The 18823-nt window shown below is 40.6% G+C and overlaps 1 protein-coding gene across 8 annotated transcripts in view; it reads left to right on the top strand.

Moving 5' to 3' along the window:
* The window catches only part of TNS3 (tensin 3), a 301059-nt gene that overhangs the window by 153711 nt on the left and 128525 nt on the right, over positions 1 to 18823 (top strand). For all 8 annotated transcript variants that reach the window (XM_078377581.1, XM_020811228.3, XM_020811227.3 and 5 more), the window contains 3 exons: positions 10323 to 10375; positions 10990 to 11161; positions 16459 to 16509. In XM_078377581.1, coding sequence (XP_078233707.1) covers positions 10323 to 10375; positions 10990 to 11161; positions 16459 to 16509 — 276 coding nt within the window. The remainder of the gene's footprint in view (positions 1 to 10322; positions 10376 to 10989; positions 11162 to 16458; positions 16510 to 18823) is intronic.

Below are 18823 nucleotides of genomic sequence, written 5' to 3'. Positions count from 1 at the left end.
AGAAATATGACATAGAAAACTCCCACCCAAGTCATGTATGAAAAGTATGCTAGACTTATTAAGCATGAAAACTGCAGGTGGAAAAAGTATTACAGTAATGTAAGTACCAATACTTTCTCAAAACTTAAAGGATTTTACCCAGTCAGACTCTTTGGTAATAAGAGCACAAAGTTTCCTTTTGGTTCTGGAAAATTGACCACATCTGCTCTTTCTATTCATCCTCTCAGAACATCTCTTAGTAGCTCTCCTTTGCATCTAACCTATTTATCCTTAACTGCTGTAGGAATTGAAGCTAGATACATGTAATGCCATTCATCTCCAGTTACAGTGGGGTCTCGACTTACGAACGACCCGACTTGCGAACAATTCGAGTTACAAACCTGCCCTATAGGGAAAGTAAGGACTCAACATGCGAACTTCCCTCAAGTTACGAACAGGGAAAAAAGTCCCCCCTCCCTCCCCTTAGATGCTTCTGGAGGGGGGGAAAGGGTCAGAAACTTAAAAATAAATACTGTACTGTTAAATAAAGTCACTTACCAGGCCTTGGTAGCCCCCAAACCACAGGAAAAAGAGCAGGAAAGAGCTAAAAGCCGACACCCAGAAAGAGCCTGGCAGCCATTTTGTGGTTTTCCCCGCTCCTCTCCCTGCCTAACAGCTGATCGGCTGGCTCTGAGCAGGCTTCCCCAGGCTTGCTCAGCACCTAAAAAGCCTGCCTGAGTGCCTTTGTGCTGAAAAAATCAGCACAACATGCTTTAAAACATTATTTAAAATTGGCTTCGTTTTAAAAAAAAAGAGTTCTAAAGTGCTGCCTTTAGTGTTCCCTGTCTTCCCTGAACCTAAGGGGAAAAAAGAAAGAAAATATCCCCCTCTAGTGGCAGAAGGCAGAATAGCAGCTTCCCATTAGTTTCTATGGACAGAAAAGAGCAGATACGGATTAAATGGTTTTCAATGCATTCCTATGGGAAATGCAGATTCGACTTAAGAACTTTTCGACTTGAGAACCACCTTCCAATACGGATTAAGTTCTTAAGTCGAGACCCCACTGTACACTTGACTCACCTTTCCTTCCCTCCCATCTGCCCTCTTGATTTAGTTACAGAAATCTGTTGCTCTGCTTATGTTGCCCTTTGACATAACTCTGTAATGTACTCTGTATTCCAGGGTCTGATGGTTCGGAAAAGTTTCCTTGTTTGTTTGTTTGTTTGTTTGTTTGTTTGTTTGTTTGTTTATTTATTTATTTATTTATTTATTTATTTATTTATATTAACAACTTGGGATAGGGTGAGGGGTACAAAAGGTAATGGGGGATATGGGGGGGGAAGAGGGGAAGGAGAACACAAAATGTACTGTCATCCTATCTGTTCATGTTGCAATATCAAATCAACTTTCTGCTTTTCTACAACTTAATTGCCATCCAGGTTTTAACTTACAGTTACATCTTAGTTTAAATCTATGTTATTCAAGCACTATCTGGTGACTCAAACCATTTATATAATAAATCCCATCATTCAGTTGCCTTTTGTATTGGACAGTCTTTCAACATAAAATATCCATGTCTGCTGCTTCAAGTATCTTCTCAATGAGTTCCTCTCATTTCAGTATCTCTGATTTCTTCCAATTCTTAGCATAAAGAATTCTGGCTGCAGTGACTATACATATATATATAACTAGGTAGTTCGTTGTCTTATCTGTATTGTCTGGTATAATGCTCAATAAAAACAGTTCTGGGATTAATGTAACAATACAAAGCAGTATTTTTTGTAACAGAGTATGTACTGCTACCCAATACTGTTTCGCTACTGTACAAGTCCACCACATATGGTAAAAGCTTCCCTCATGTGCTTCACACTTCCAACAAAGATTTGACACCTTTGTATAAATCTTTGACAATGTTTCCGGAGTCATATGCCACCTATAAAACATCTTGTATATGTTCTCCTTGAAATTTACCGATTTCGTGAGCTTAATGTTATTTTTCCATATTTGCAGCCATTGATCAATATCAATATTATGTCCTATATTTTGTGCCCAGCTAATAATACATTCTTTGACCATCTCATCTTGCATTTAAAATTCAAGCAAGTAATCATACATTTTCTTAATTACTTTATCATTTGAGCCCAGCAGACGTCTATCGAATATTGTTTGTTCTATATAAAAACCCTCTATTTTATCTTTTCTGTACCTAGATTCCACTTGTGCTAGATGATCCTTTTCCAAGTCCCTAGTAGGGCTCTTATCATATTCAAATTAAAACTTTTCTGTTCTTTATCTTTTTTGTACCCCAGAAAAGCATGCCAACCTAACTGTGAATCATGTCCTTCCAGCTTGAGTAGTCTGTCATTATCTAAAGTTATCCATTCCTTTATCTAGACTAATACATAGGATCTATAATACAATACCCAATCTGGAGGACCAAAACCTGCTCGTTGTTTGGCATCTTGCATTGCTTTAATTTTAATTCTTGGTTTTTTGCTATGTTCCACAAATCTCATGATTATCTTTTTAAGTTCTTGAAAAAATGACTCTTGTAATATTATGGGAATTGTCTGAAAAAACAATATTTAGTTTCCTGATATTCTTGGTGAATTCTGTGCTATCACTGCTGGTGATTTTCTTGAAGCCCTTCAGTTAATCTTTGGTGGGAAAATGATCTGGATGGTTGACAAAATTGCTCTTGAGCATTCTCTTCCTGCTGATGGAGCCAGACAACTTCTTATTTTCTGGACAGCTTGATGTATTGAAGCATTGGGGAGAATGGCTACTAGGGACACACTTTTTCACCTCCAAATTCCAGAATTCTGGTGGATCCACACTTAAATTGTGTTCACCCACAGAAAAGCTAGACTAGAAAGCTTCATGACCTAGGATAGGTTAAGCTGTTAAGCCTAGATGTTTGTTAGAAAAGGAAGTTGTTCTGGTGCTTGCTGGGACCTACAGTGATGATTTTAGATTTTTTTGCTAGATTTTTTAAATAAGATTCCTCATATCACATGGTCCAGATGCTATGGGTACAGCACTCTAAGCAGTCTCAAGAGGCTATGGTAACGTGGTCTGAATAGAGGTCTTGGAACAGCATCTAGTGTGGCTGAGAAGGCCAATTCAAGAGTGACAATCCCTTCCACACTGAAGACAAATACAACCTGTCCCCTGTCCAGCTCCCTGATTTTGCTGGGTTTGGGACTGCCTCTTTGCCTCAGCCTGCTGAACAAGTGTCTCTTCAAATTAGGAGAATCCATGCTGCACTGCCTGCCTCCAGGCTGAACACCCAGATGTTAAAGTTTCCCATCTGTCGAAGTCCATTCCTAAGGCCTTCAGATCCCGCTTGCAGATATCCTTCTATTGCAGCTGTGGTCTCCCTCTGGGGCGCTTTCTCTGCACTAATTCTCCATACAGGAGATCTTTTGGAATCTGACCATCAGCCATTCTCATGACATGCCCAAGCCAACATAGACATCACTGTTTCATTAATGTTTACATTACTGAAAATTCCAGCTCATTCTAGGACTACTCAATTTGGAACTTTGTCCTTCCAGGTGATACCAAAAATGTGTCAGAGACAACGCATATGGAATGTGTTCAGCTTCCTCTCCTGCCATGCACAAATACAGGAGTACACGCCTGTACTGCAGGACTTGCTGCAGTACAGGGGTGTATTCAGGACACAGGCTCTATAGCCCTAGATCTTGATATATGCCGTCAGCTTCTTATTAAGCCGTACTCTCTTTGTGAGTCTAGAGAACATGGTAGCTACTTTGCCAATGCTTTTATTTAGCTTAACATCTAGGGAGAGAGTGTCAGAGATCATTGAGCCAAGGTACATCGTGAACAACAACCACTTCTTGTGTAGAGATGGTAATAGAGGAAGGTGCGTCCACACCCTGGCCCATGACTTGTGTTTACTTCAGGCTATTGTTAATCCAAAGTCTTGGCAGGCCTTACTAAAATGATTCATAAGTTGTTGGAGATCTGCAGCAGAATGGGCAATAATAGCTGCATCATTGGCAAAGAGGAAGTCCTGAATGTATTTCAATGTCTTATTTGTGGCTGGTCTTTGATTGTAATAAAGTTTTATCTATCTTTCACTCTGGATATCAAAGGGATCTGATATTGAGCTATCAAAAACTACAGTGCCCTTCATTCCCTCATGAAAGGACCTGATGATGCTAAGGAGTCGAGGTGGACATCAAATCTTGGGAAGATCTATGAAGGCCACAAAGAGTGGCTGTTGTTGTTCCCTACATTTCACCTGCAAACTGTCTGAAGGAAAATATATCAGTGGTGGATCTATTAGCTCAAAATCCACACTGTGATTCTGGATAGACTCTGTGTGCAAGGACCTGGAGCCTCTTCAGCACAGCACGTGCAAGCAGCTTCCCTACAACGCTGAGAAGAGAGATGCTACAGTAGTTATTGCTGTCGCTCCTGTCACCTTTGTTCTTGTACAATGTGATGTTTGCATCCTTCATGTCCTGTGGTACTCCACCTTCCATCCAGCAAAGACAAAAGACAAAAGTTGAATTATTCAATTGTTTAACTAGTTAAGTAATATTTTCCAGTAAGTTTCCTCTGATGGATTATTATACTTTATGAGTCTTGTGGTGCAGTAGTTGAACTGCCATACTTCAGTGAAGCCTCTGTTCATGACCTGAATTCCATCCTGGGCTTAGGTAGCTAAGTCAAGGTTGACTCAATCTTCCATCTTTTCAGAGTTGATAAAATAGAGTACCAGCTTGCTGTGGTGAGGAGGCAATGTGTAGTCTGCAAAATTAAATTGTAAACCGCCCAGAGAGAGGTTTAAGCACTATGCGGTGGTATATAAGCAGCACACTTTGCTTGGCTTTCTTTGTATGTATGTAGTTGTAACTAGGAAATTCTGGCAAGGGTAGCAATTATTTATTATTATGCCATTAAATGGAAGCGGTACATTCTGTTTTGCATTCATTTAGTGCTTAACGTCTGTGACATATTGTGGATTTTCTCTTGTTTAAATCAAGTTAGTGAGTTAGGCAGCACTGACAGCTCTCAATGAGAACACCGTAACTCAGCTGAAAGAGTAATATATGAAAGCATATGTGAAAAATCAAGGAACTCATGTGCGTTTCATTTCCTATAGGCTGGGAGATTGGGGGAATGCATTTTTGTAGCTGCTTAATGTTTTGGAATTAATGGAAGATGTTAATTATTTGCAGAGAAGATGCTTCCCTCTTCTGGCTTTAGATAGAATTGTTACATAACTCTTCCAAATCTTTGGGAGTTTCCAGTGGGGATTGTCCTTGAATTTTTGCCTTTTCTTGGGGTAAATGTAGTACTTGTTTAGCTCTTCTATAACTTATATATGACAGGTTGGCATAACAGTAGGAGTTGATGGTGCTTCTAGGCAGGGACAAGAGATCCCATGGGCAGAGAGACAGATTTCTGTTCTTGCCTGATTGTCCAGTGCTTTGATGGGTTTTTTTTAAAAAAATATTTTTTTTCCCCTAAAGCCAGACCCCTTCCCAAGCCCCTGAGTCAGCCTAAGATGCTGTAAATTTTCATTTCTCAGAGGTGGTTCTGTCTCTGAAGAATGCTTCAAGGAGATTTGTCAAGCTCTCTCCCTCATGGAGTTTTAGTGTGCTTTGTAGATTTCTTTGTTTCACTGTACTCTGATTGTTAATTCCCTTCGCATTATTGTTATATTGATTTTTAAAATTGGTTTAAATGCATTCATGTCAGTTAGTAAATGCAATTTTCACTATTAAAAATGAGGTATGAAAACATGTCAGTAATCAACCCTACATTGAGGTGGGACAAAATACAAAGTTTTGCCATGGTAAATGAAGAGGCATTGTGTAGAAACATAAATCCATATAGGAGATGCCCCTCTCCAGCACCTTACTAATAGAGTGAAGGCTGTTCTCCTTCCTCTGTGATTCTTGCAGGCTTTCTGTCCTTTTAAAGCATCATAGATTCATTCAGTCAAATATATGCTCACAACACTTTTTTAATGTTGAAAAACTGCTTCAAAGAAGAGGTGGGCTAATAGTTGCATTCAGTGAACAGTCACTTCTGCTGCAAATAAGAAAGAATAAGTTACAGCCATAAATTTCAGTCAAATGAAGAAGACTATACTCATTTCAGATGTATATGTTTCAGCTTATTAAGCCGAAACATACATAAGCTTTGTACTTATACAGTGGTGCCTCGCATAACGATGTTCATTGGTTCCAAAAAACCATCGCTATGGGAAACATCGTTATGCGAAACGCCATTTCCCATAGGAATGCATTGAAAAACAGTTAATCCGTTCCAATAGGAATGGATTGCCATCCTAAAGCAAAAAAACCCATAGGAAACATCATTAAGCAATACAATGTTTCCTCCATTGGAAGCCTATTCAATGCATTTCAATGGTTTAGCGAAGTCAATTTTTGCAAATTTAAGTGTGTCATAAAAGGGTCAAAAACGGTTTTAAATGCTTGGAATAGTTTCTGCACCTTCTAAAACAGGTGCAAACTTAATTTGGCTTTGATCTGACTTTTCGTTAATTTTTGCTGAATTTTTTTCTCCCCCACCAACTTTTGACAGCTGTCAAAATTTGACAGCTCCATTATTTCCTATGGGGGAGAAAAAAATTCAGCAAAAATTAACGAAAAGTCAGATCAAAGCCAAATTAAGTTTGCACCCATTTTAGAAGGTGCTCTGCTGCGTCCAAGCATTTAGAACCATTTTGACCATTTTAAGACACTTTTTAAAATGAAAAAACAAACATCGTTATGTGAAGCAGGGGACCTAAAAATGCATTCGCTATGTGAAGCATGGTCCCAAACTTCGCTAAGCAAAAATCACCCATAGGAAACATCGTTAAATGGTGCATATTATTTTCTAAAAAACCCCATCATTATGCGAATTCATCGCTAAACGAGGCAATCGTTAAGCGAGGTACCACTGTATGTTCCATATGTTTGATGCCCCATTTCCACTTCATCTCAGTGACTTAAGATTTCTTATATTAACCAGTCTGCCATTATGTCCAAGCTAGACTATTGTTACTAATGCTGCTAAATACAGGTTGGACGTTTAAGATTCTAATTTGTTTTGATTTATGGTTTGGACATAATGGGAGGGCGTCATTAATGTTACATAGCTTTGGGAAGTAATGGTGTGAAGATGCAGAGTCCTGTCCATATGTTGGCTAAAACACTGGAATATTTATGTCTCCCTGAGCTCTTATTTTGGACCCTAATGAGTATAGTTCCACAGCCGCCTCACTGCTGAAATAATGATAAGTAATGTCTGTGATGTGTTATTAGTAAAGCAACTGTCCTTCACCTGTACTTGCCAGCAGCACAAAGTCCTAATGAACAGCTGCTGGGAGAACAATGAAAGCAAGAGGCAAGGCCTCTGTCCCATAAAAGGGAGAGAAGGTAAACTTTGTTGAGTTGATATTGGCAGAGACTTAAAAGCTATCTCAGCCTGCACCTTTTCTTAAGCTCCTTTTTCATTCAGTTGTGGGGTTTTCTGTTCATTTATCTGCCTTGATACTTTAGAAATGTTTTGCTTAGAGGACAATATTCTCAGGAAATCTTGTTGCATTAATAGATCCTTTGATGGTAGACAGAATCATAATGGCAAAAAAATTGGAAGGAAACCTGAATTCTGGTTTAAAATGTCTAGCTAAATAAATAATTGGTAGTTCTTGAAATGAATAAAATGACAAATTATAAATGGTTAAAAAGGTGCTACTTAAAAACATTATTTTTTTAAAGGATTTGCAGCTTTTCTGAAATGAGAAGTATATTAATTGAGAGGCAGGAAACTTATTCTTTTCTGTCTCAAAATATGAGTAGCACGTTGTATTATCTAAATAACAGAACTGTTAGCATTACAATGTTTTTCAGTCTTTGTCTTATGGCCTTTGCCACCATTGTGCACCGACTGTAGCACATGCAGGGCCATTTGTGGAACATGCCTCCCATATTCTTATCCAGCCTTCTCTCTTTCCTGGGTGCCAGAATTTCCAAAAACAATCACCCTGAGATAGTACTGTACTTTTATTCCCAGCAAAGTGCTTAGCTAAATTTTTGTGCTGTAATGGAGAGCTGAACTAAATAAAAAAGAAAAGGGGGGAAAAGAAGGAAAATAGAGAGACAGAGCATGCCAGTGGTGTACTGCTGGATTCATACCTATCTTGAAGCAAATGGGACTGGTTTGAGGGGAGAGGAGTTGTCTGAACCAAAAAGAACTTAATGAGTTTGATCCAGAGGGACACAGAGTCAAACTATTTTTGCAGATGTGTTAGTCTATTGCATCGAGAACAACAAATAATTTTATGGTACTTTTAAGATTTGGCATAAGCTTTCATAAATTCTTCTTCTGAGACCTGGAGTCTAGCCTTCTTCCTCATACTATAGATGGCCAATCAACAGCCATTAAGGGTCATTAACTGTGCTTGGGGAAGACAGACAGAAATTTAAAGGGGGCGCAGTGGTTAAAACGCTGTACTGCAGCTAAAACTGTGCTTACGACCTGGGGTTCAAATCCCAGGTAGCCGACTCAAGGTTGACTCAGCCTTCCATCCTTCCGAGGTCGGTAAAATGAGTACCCAGCTTGCTGGGGGGGGGGGGCAATGTGTAGCCTGTATAATTAAAAAATTGTAAACGGCCCGGAGAGTGCTTGTAGCGCTATGGGGCGGTATATAAGTCCAATAAATAAATATAAATAAAATAAATAATACATTCAAGCATACACAAGCAGATGGCACACTCAAAGTGACAAAAAAATTCTTGATGTAAGTCCAGTATAATGGAAGAGTATGATTCTATAAGAGTAACAGGCTGATAACTTTATAAGGGTGCTGCAGTCCCACATTCCAACTTTATAAAAAAAAGTCATATGCTCCTTTACAGAAAACAAAATTAATGGATGTAATAAGGAGATACAAAACATTACAGTTTTATACATTCATTTATCTTCCAATAAATGTGCTATTTTTTCTTGCAATGCCGCACAACATTTTATATTGGACAAATGGGTCAGTCTCTGTGCAAAAGAATTCATTATTGTTATATGCTGTCAAATAGCCTCCAACAAGTAGTGATCCTTAATGGCCACTCATGGACCATTTGTGTGCTGGATCTCTTGCATTTCCATTACAGTTAAACTTCTGTCTGCCAGCTTTGGGTCCTTTAGGATAAACAGATTTATTTTGGTGTAATTTGTCATGGATTATTATCCAGTTCATCTGCCAAAATGCTTTTGTTTTTCTTTGTTTCTATTTTCCTGTTATGGATGCGGAAACAAACTAAGATGATTTGGTTGTTGTGGGTTTTTCGGGCTTCTTGGCCGTGTTCTGAAGGTGGTTCTTCCTAACGTTTCGCCAGTCTCTGTGGCCGGCATCTTCAGAGGACAGCAAACTGTTTGTTTGATGGTTTGTTTGAAAATAACTAGGGCAAGGGAAGATTATGAAGAAGAGCTTTTGAGGAGTTGTTTTAAAGGTTATTGGAGGATTTAGGGACAATGGCCTAATTAACCAGCTTCAAAACTTTAATTCAGGCCATCAGTTTTAATCAGTGCATGATTTGGTCTTCCACATAGTATGGTAAAGATCTGTAGGGCGTCAGGATTTTGCAAGTAGTTCATGTCCCCCTTCTCCCCTGAATACACCTTCAGTATAGACCTTGAAAGCCAGATACAGTGGGGTCTTGACTTGAGAACTTAATCCGTATTGGAAGGCGGTTCTCAAGTCAAAAAGTTTGCAGGTCAAATCTGCATTTCCCATAGGAATGCATAGAAAACCATTTGATCCGTATCTGCTCTTTTCCGTCCATAGAAACTAATGGGAAGCTGCTATTCCGCTTTCGACCACTAGGGGGGATATTTTGTTTCTTTTTTTTTCTTAGGTCAAGAAAGGTTCAGGGAAGGCAGGGAAAATACAGTCCAGGCAGTACAGTACCAGGCAGTCTGAAGACTGTCTCCCAATCCACTCTCTAAACGCTGGGAGGAGCGAGGAAGCAGACAGACACCCTTTTCACTGGCCAACAGTTAACTGAAAGTTCAATTTTTGCACTTTCCCTGCCTCCCACGTGGTTCTTTTCAGTTCTTAACTAAAATCTAAGTATGTAAGTCAAGTCAATATTTTCCTATGAGAGTGGTTCTTAAGTCAAAATGTTCTTAACTCAAGCCGTTCTTAAGTCAAGACCCCACTGTACTGGATAATGTCTGCACAATGGCACACTGGCACTCAGTGAGGTCCCAGTAAAAAAATAAATACATTGTTAAGTACCTGTATGTTTTGCGGTATAGTTGCAACATTGCTCATTGCCTCTTTGTTTTTGTTGCAGAATTCTGGTAGTTTTTTGAAAAGGCTATCTAACTGTCGTGACAAGCCATTTAAGTAAGTTTTTTTAAAACAAAGAATTTCACCTAATTGCCGCACAAAGTTCCTGGGAAAGTGATACTGTACTTTGGTTCTCATTGAAGGTCAGGTTCAGAAGAATCCTAACTGCCAGTAAAGGTCAAAATATATTAATTCTGAGTGCTAGGGTAAAATGATAAAAAAAAATTCATTGATTGTGCTATACTTTCCCTGCCCCCAAATCCCTTTGTGGGCAAGTTGGCACAAACCCTCTGCCAACTGGTTATCTTTCTGTTTAATCTTTGTGCTCTTTTTAGTATATTAAACATTTTTAATGGCAGAGGAAGAAAACCTATAATTTCCTCACTTAATTATGCTTACTGGGTCTTGCTGATTTGTGTATGGAAAAGAATGGTGAAATTCTGTTGAGTGACTGCCAAGGTAGCTGAATATATTTTCTTTTATTTATGAACAAAATGGGCTGGTGAACTGGTATTTGGATGAGTCTGGAATGGTAAAAATTCCCTGATCTGTTTTAGTTAGTTAAGGATGACTATTTCTGATCTTCTTGCTATTTTGAAATGGCAATTCCTGCTCATTAGTTTTCTTTTTCCCTTCTTCCTTTCAAATCTATCATGTCTGGTCTTCTACAGAAGTGTAGACTTGGATCACATTATGGAGGAAGGTTATGAACTGGACCTGATTTACATCACTGAGCGAATCATTGCTGTGTCCTTCCCAGCCAGCTGTTCAGAGGAAGCCTATCTGCGTAACCTTCAGGATGTAACTCAAATGCTTAAATCCAAGCATGGTGACAATTACCTGGTAAGGATTCATGCAGTCTGTGCTGCTCCATGCAAAAGTCTACATGTTTAGATTGAATATACTTATATTTGTAAGTGTGATTTTAGAGCCAGTGTGGTATAGTGAATACAAGGTGAGCTTAGGACTTTGGAGACCAAGGTTCAAATTTCTGCTTGGCTATGGAAACCCACTGATGGGTGACAGTGCTAAGTTACTCCTTGAATATAATCCTAAGGCAAAATTGGTTAATAACTTTGTTAGATCACAAAAAAAATCACAAAACTAAAGCTAGCTTTTCATACTGGGCATCACAGAGCTGTAAATGGTGTGGTAAAAACAGGAAGGTTTACAAAATCACATTGAAATCTGCATGCCAGCCTGCGTGAGGCACAGTGGCTCTATAACATCTGTCTGCCAGCTCATGTGCCCACCTGCCTGCCCACCTGCCAGTCCTTCTGAAAAAATGCTTGCCTACTTGTCTGCCAGTCTGTAAACATGCCTCTTAGTCTTCTCAAGCTAACGTCAGAGGTCCAGCCACTGATTCCAGCCTCCTTGGGCCAGGTTCTGACCAAGTCCTGCGGCCAATTCCAGCCTCTTCAGGTCAGGTTCAGAAACAAGTCCTGCTGCTGATCCTAGCCTCCTTGGGCCAAGTGCTCAAGCCCAGCAGCCAATTCCAGCCTCCTCGGGCCAAGTTTTGCCTCAGTGGCAGGGCTGTATCCTACCTGGAAGCATTGAATGCCAACATGGCAGGGGTGTACCTGACCTGGGAGCCCAAAACACAACATTTTAGATACATAATTAGTTCTTTTTGTATTCATATCCCATCTTGATGGCAAATGCCTCCCGCTATCACTTATCCATGTGGCAAATTTCTGCCACTACACCACCAATGTGAAAAGGAAGCCTGCCTCCGCTAATGTCTCTCCCCACGCTATATCGTGAGAATCATATTGGTACTGAGATGCCCGAAGCTGACATCTTGGGGGATCCTGCCTGCCAGGCAGAAACCATGAGCCACTCAAACACCCCCAAGACCTCATCTTGGTCATGATGTCAACTGCCTAGAGAAGACCTCTGCCAAAATGACTGTGATGCTGTTGAATATATTTACTTATTTACTTATTTACTTATTTACTTATTTACTTATTTATTTACTTACTTACTTACTTACTTACTTACTTACTTACTTACTTACTTATTTATTTATTTATTTATTTATCTATTTATCTATTTATCTATCTATCTATCTATCTATTTATTTATTTATTTATTTATTTATTTATTTATTTATTTATTTATTTATTTATTTATTTATTTATATGCCTCCCATCTAGACATAGTCTACTCTGGGCGGCTCACAACATACAAGATAAAAACAATTTAAAATATAACAGTTTTACATTAAAAAACAAAACAATATAAAATATAATATCGTAAATTTACATTTTTAACAATTAATTTAAAGCAAACAGTCCCAAGATGGCAAGAATCAAAAGAAGATAAATAAGAAATAAGAATGACTTAATTGACTGAAGGGAAGGCCTGCTTGAATAGCCAAGTTTTCAGCTGGCTTTTGAAAATGCCCAGCGAGGGTGCCAGCCGAATTTCGGTAGGGTAGGTGTTCCACAGCCGAGGGGCCACCGTTGAGAAGGCCCGATTTCCTGTTTCTTCCTTCCGTGCCTCCCTCCACGTCAGGCCCCTCAGCCATTCCTGCTGGCTGTGACGGGTGATTCGGGTAGATATGGGCAGGAGAAGATGATCTGCCAGGTATTGAGGTCCCAAACTGTATAGGGCTTTATATGTAATCATTAACACTTTGAAGTCAACGCGGAAATGGACGGGCAACCAGTGCAAAGCAGCCAGAGAGGGGGGAGATATGTTGGTGTTTTCTCACCCCACTAAGAAGCCTGGCTGCTGCATTCTGGACCATCTGAAGTTTCTGCGTCAGCCTCAAAGGTAGCCCCATGTAGAGTGCATTACAATGGTCTAATCTTGAGATTACGAGTGCGTGGACTAGAGTAGTGAGGGCCCCCCAATCAAGATAGGGTCACAGCTGGGCAATCCGCCATAGATGGAAATAGGCGGAGCAGACCACGGATGCCACCTGGGTTTCCATGATAAGCGCTGGGTCCAGATGTACCCCCAAGCTGCGGACCTCACTCTTTGCGGCAAGGGTTGTCACCCCAAAAGAAAGGGAGTTGCCTATACCGCTGGTGGAAGGACCGCCCACCCTCAAGACTTCCATCTTGTCCAGGTTCAGCCTCAACCCATTCGACTGCATCCATTCCAATACAGTCTCCAGGCAGCATTGAAGGGACAGTACGGCATCCACTGAGGTGAAGACAAACTCTAGTTCGCTGCCCCACGCCTTATTACCCACTGAGGGCAAACTCTGCTTTGCTGCCATATGCCTCATTGCCTGCTGGGGACAAACTGTACTTCGCTGCCATATGGCTCAATGCCTGCTGAGGGCAAACTCTTAGCTGTTAGAACAGTATAACAATGGAACCAACTAACTTGGGGAGGTGATAAGAGCTCCAGTGCTGGAGGCATTCAAAGAAAATTGAACATCCATCTGTCAGATCTACTTTGACTTGGTTTCCTGCACTGAGCAGGAGGTAGGCCTCAGTGCCCTTGTAGGTCCCTTCCAACTCAATTATTCTGTTATTCTATTGTAATTTTCTTATTTGTTAAATTTTGAGGTTTCCAAATGTGATAAGGAGATAGTCCAGAGCAGTACATTGCACTGTCTGTAATACTCCATGGCCATTTGGGGAATATATTGCTCAAAATCTTGCTGCTTGCCATAGTAAATTGCCCTATTGAATCATTGGGGGTTTGAGTTAACATCTCTGTAAGTTCCATTGATTCAAATAGGCATATCCTGACTGTGACTTACTATGTTAACCTTAAAACTAAAGTAAGCCTAGTTGAATGAAAGGAATGTTTGGAGAAGTTGACTCACCAAATTCCTGTTGATACAGTGGGCTACTTTAGTGCCATTTACTATGCTGAGCAATAGGATTTTGCCCATTGAAAGCATCCAAGCATATAGAATGCATTTGCTTTATCCCAATACAAAAATATTCAAGAGGAATTGGAATGTTTTTCTGACAGTTGAAGTGAAAAGCCCCTATCTCTATAAAGCCCCATTTACTTCTTAGGTGACTCTCTTCCAATGCTTTCTGTGTTCTCCAGAACTATAACTATCTTGGCACTTCCTTTCCTGAAACTAAATAGCTGGCTGCTGATAGAGGCTACAGTTTGCTGCTGGCACTGCCTATACCACTGACTTCAACACTGTCAGTAGCACCTTTTTTTCAGCAACGTAGACATTTTTTTCCACTACGTAGTGGAAAAACAGCAATAAGCTTGTTATGTTCCTCTTCGGTAACTCTTCAGTAACTATATATTTTTGTTCCCCTCCTCTTTGCTAAACCTGTCAATGGTCTCTTGTCTAGTTAAACCTGTTGATGTGACCAGAGATTCTTGTGGCTGTTAAAATCACCAATTATAAGGTAGTGGTGAATGCCAGGATTGCCACAAGGCACTCAGACTGCTCTTGCATGGCTACTTATTCTGGAAGTACATATTTTAAAGAAAATTTCCTATATGGGGCCCTGCAAAGTTTTGTTTCCCTCATATCTCGTTTTATTAAAGAGCAAGACATTGTCAGAATGGCAGGGCTCATAAATGACAGTATGCTAGGATTCCTGACTTATCCTGATGTTACTGTGAAGAAGCAAAGCATTGTTTCATGTAACACATTTGCTCCTGCTTCATTTCCTCCTACTTGCATCTGCACTGCCCAGTTAAAACATTCTTTTTTTAAAGGAAAAATCTTTGATTCTCAAGACTGTACAGGATGGACTTTCGGGATTTATACTTTGCTGAGGAGACCAATAACAAGATCATCCACACCTACTGTATTCACGATGAATATGTACAGTGGTGCCTCGCTTAGCGATCGCTCCATTGAGCAATGAATTCGCATAGCGAGGGGGTCCAGGCCATCGCTGGAGCATTCGCTCAGCGATGGCCCCTATGGGGTTTTTTCGCTGTGCGATGATCGTTAAGCGGTTCGCTTAACGATTTTCACATAGCGAAGCTGTGCAGAACAGCTGATCGGCGATTCCAAAATGGCCGCCGGAACTTTTCGCGTCATGCCCTCGCTTACCGAGGGCGCGAAAATGGCCCCCCCATGGAGGAGCTTCGCCCAACGGTGAGTTTTGGGGCCCATTGGAATGCATTAAACCAAGTTTAATGTGTTTCATTGGGTTTTTTTGTTCCGTTGTTTCCCATAGCGAGGGAACTGTACAGGTGTAAAAGCTGGACAGTAAAGCAAGGTGACAGGGAAAAATTCATTTGTTTGGAATATAGTGCTGGAGAAGAGCTTTACTGATACCTTGGACTGCCAGATAGATGCAGAAGTGACTTATAGAGCAAGTCAAGTCTGAACTCTCTCTGGAGGCAAAAATGATAAAACTAAGAGTGTCATATTTTGGGCACATTTGGGATTCTCTGGAAAAGACAATAATGCTAGGAAAAATTGAAGGCAGAAGGAAAAGAGGAAGAACCATTGTAAGATGGATTGACAGGCTTGAGTTTAGAAAAGCTGAGCAGGGCTGTTGTGGGCAAGACATTTTGGCAATTGCTCATTCATAAAGTCACCACAAGATGAAGGTGACTTGGTAGCATGTAACAACAAGAAAAAAATGTATGATTTGCTGTTGGGAAGCTAAGTGCATTTCCTGAACATTAGTGGATTCTAAGAACCTTGTCAAACTTCACTTGCCAGAATAATAAATCAAGAAATACATAACTCTATAATTCAGTTTATGTTTTTGACACGTCACCTGCAGTCACCTTGCAATACAGTATTTAATAAATGAAATCTTTAGTAATTTGGTTTCTTATCTTGTGGTACTTTGTACAACAAGGAAAGCTGTGTGCCAAAGACTCAAGGAAAGGAAAAAAAATGTACTCACTGGATACATTTATTTACTGCCCTGTCAAAGAGAAGCACTTGCAAGTCCATGAGTTTTAAAACAAGAGAAAGTGAAGCATTTTTATACTTCTGTCATTAAAATTAGTTGGTCTTTTCAAAAGAGCTTGGTTTCTCTTGGATCATGCCTGGATATCTTTTGTAAAGGCAGATCTAGCAGTACCCATACTTTTTTTTGCACTTTGTCTTTGTGAAATATATTGAAATTCTTCCATCTTGTTCAGTATTTACACTAATGCTTTGTTATGAAGTGTATTGAATGTAGTGATTAAAACACATGTGATACTTAAAATGCTATTTTCCTTTCGAACAGGTATTGAACCTCTCCGAGAAAAGATATGACCTTACAAAGCTTAATCCAAAGGTATTTATTATATTTCATATTAAAAATACATTACAGCTAGAATTTTTTAAAGTAATTTGAATGCATGCAGACTGAGATTGCTCCTCAGTTCTGAAATGCTTAGCCAAAGTATATTTACTTGTCATTATATTTATGTGGCCTAGGTCACGTATTTGCCTGGGCTGTAGATTCCATTCAGCTGTTTTCCTCTCTGTACAAATATATAAAGCCCATGTGTAAAGAACAGTTCTTAGTGGTCTCTGTGAATACACACAATAGGGTTGTTCTGGTCTTGCATAGAGGTTTTCCGAATCTTCTAGAGCTTTAGCTCACATTCGCCAGGACCACCCCCTTAGTACACGCGGCCAACCCATACTGGCAAGTGCCTCCATTTCTTTTTGCTGCTGCTGAGGTCTCATCTCTCAATGAACAGTTTCATTTGCCATTCTTTTTCTTTGAGTTTATTCTCCATCTGCAATCTTCCTTGTGAGTTCTAAAGAGAAAGAGGGAAAGAATAGAGAAGGAGTTAGTTTGGAAATGGCACTGGATTGATAAATCCTCCCCTTCCCTCGCCCCTCCCCCATTTTATGGCCCCTACATGCCTCCTGAAGAGGTACAACTCTTGCCTCAACAAGATTCCTCTCTCCAATGGTCACGAACAGTGTCTTTTCTGTTTTGGAGACATGCACTAACCTTCCTTTTGCCAGGCTTGCAAAAACCTCACCAAGCTGAAACTCCAACAAAAGTGATTTTTTTTAAATGCTCACTTGAGCTCCCTCAGCCATTAATGATGGACTTTAAACCAATGCCTCAACCTCATGACTCTACTAGTTGAACTACCCTCTGCTTCGCTACTGTCAAGGCTGCCTCAGACAAAAGCAAAGTCCAAATCGGCCTCCTAAACTTAAATCCTCAGCATCAGCTTCGAAACTGGGATTGACTTCAAAATCAGCCTCAACTTCTGCCTATTCTCCTAAAACAGCTAAGAAGAAGTTATCCTCGGATGTGCTCGGTTACAAGTCTAAACATGCCCCAACACCCTCGGCTGACTAACCTGCCACCACCGATTATGGAGCAGGAGATGGTCTGTTTGGATTCCCCATTGGGATGATGAAACTCCTCTTCCATTATCAAGCCATGCGCCGTCCCCTGCATTCAGACAGTTGCCTGAATGGGGAACTACCTGGGCTGAGGACACAGTGATTATCCAATCAGTGTACTTGAGCCCCAGGTCCTTGGGATGTTCGTTCTCTACTCAGAACTCTTGACATCTTCTATCATAGTTGAACTCTGCCACCTCACAAGAGTACCCCATACTGTGGGTATTGGCCAGTATGATGCCAACCCACCTCAGGCTGTCCTGAGACAGGAGCTACCAGCATCGCAGTATAACCAGTCTTGATATCACTACCCAAAGCATGTCACGCTCTACAATCATCTGTAAGGACAACAGCATCATCTCTTGTGCCGATCCCTATTAGATAAGGATGTAATCGACCTATCACTCTAACAGATGACCACCCGGGATTCTACTCCCTTTACTTCACCATACCCAAAAGGGATGGCAGTCTTTGATCTACCTTGGATCTCCATTCACATTTGGAGACTCCACCTGCAAGTTCAAGATCCTGCCCCTTGGCTTCTCCACTACCCTGAGGGTCTTCATGAAATATATGGTACCTGTAGCTGCACATCTGTGTCTTCACAATCACCATATTCTCATACATTGGTTACTCGTTGCTTACTCTCATACAAAGGCTCTACACAATGTCCAGCTTACCCTGTCTCTCTTGGTGGATCTGGGACTCACAGTCAGTGTATCCAAATCCATCCTGGCCCCTCCTAGATTGTTTTCTACTTAGGAGTGCCCTGGACTCATGGCATGCCTGTTCGTCCAGAGGAGAGGGCAAAGAAAGTTCACACACTCCTGAACCATTTCCGACTCTGGGCCGTTGTCACAGTCTACTGAGCCCAACATGCTTAGACTTATGGCCTCCATGACCTTGGTCATCCAACACACCCAACTGAAAATGGAGTCACTGCAAGCATGGTATCTGACTCTGTTCAACCCATTTGTTGACTACGTTGCCAAACCCTTCAGAGTAATAGAGAAACTGGCAGCGCAACTTGCCTGATGGAACACCACACACAATTTGCTCATTGGCAGGCCCTTCAGAGCCCTTCAACCCTCTATACAGATCACTACAGATGCCAGCCTTACTGTCTGGGGGGCACACTGCAACAGCCTCACAATCTATGGCCTCTGGTCTCTTATGGAATGCCAGCTCTGTATCAACTATCTAGAGCTGCTTGCTATCATCAAGGCTTTCTGGGT

The sequence above is a fragment of the Pogona vitticeps genome, chromosome 6 (genome assembly GCF_051106095.1).
Source record: "Pogona vitticeps strain Pit_001003342236 chromosome 6, PviZW2.1, whole genome shotgun sequence".
Taxonomy (NCBI): domain Eukaryota; kingdom Metazoa; phylum Chordata; class Lepidosauria; order Squamata; family Agamidae; genus Pogona; species Pogona vitticeps.
The sequence above is the reverse complement of the archived record's forward strand: the minus strand, read 5'-3'. Positions and strand labels throughout refer to the sequence as shown.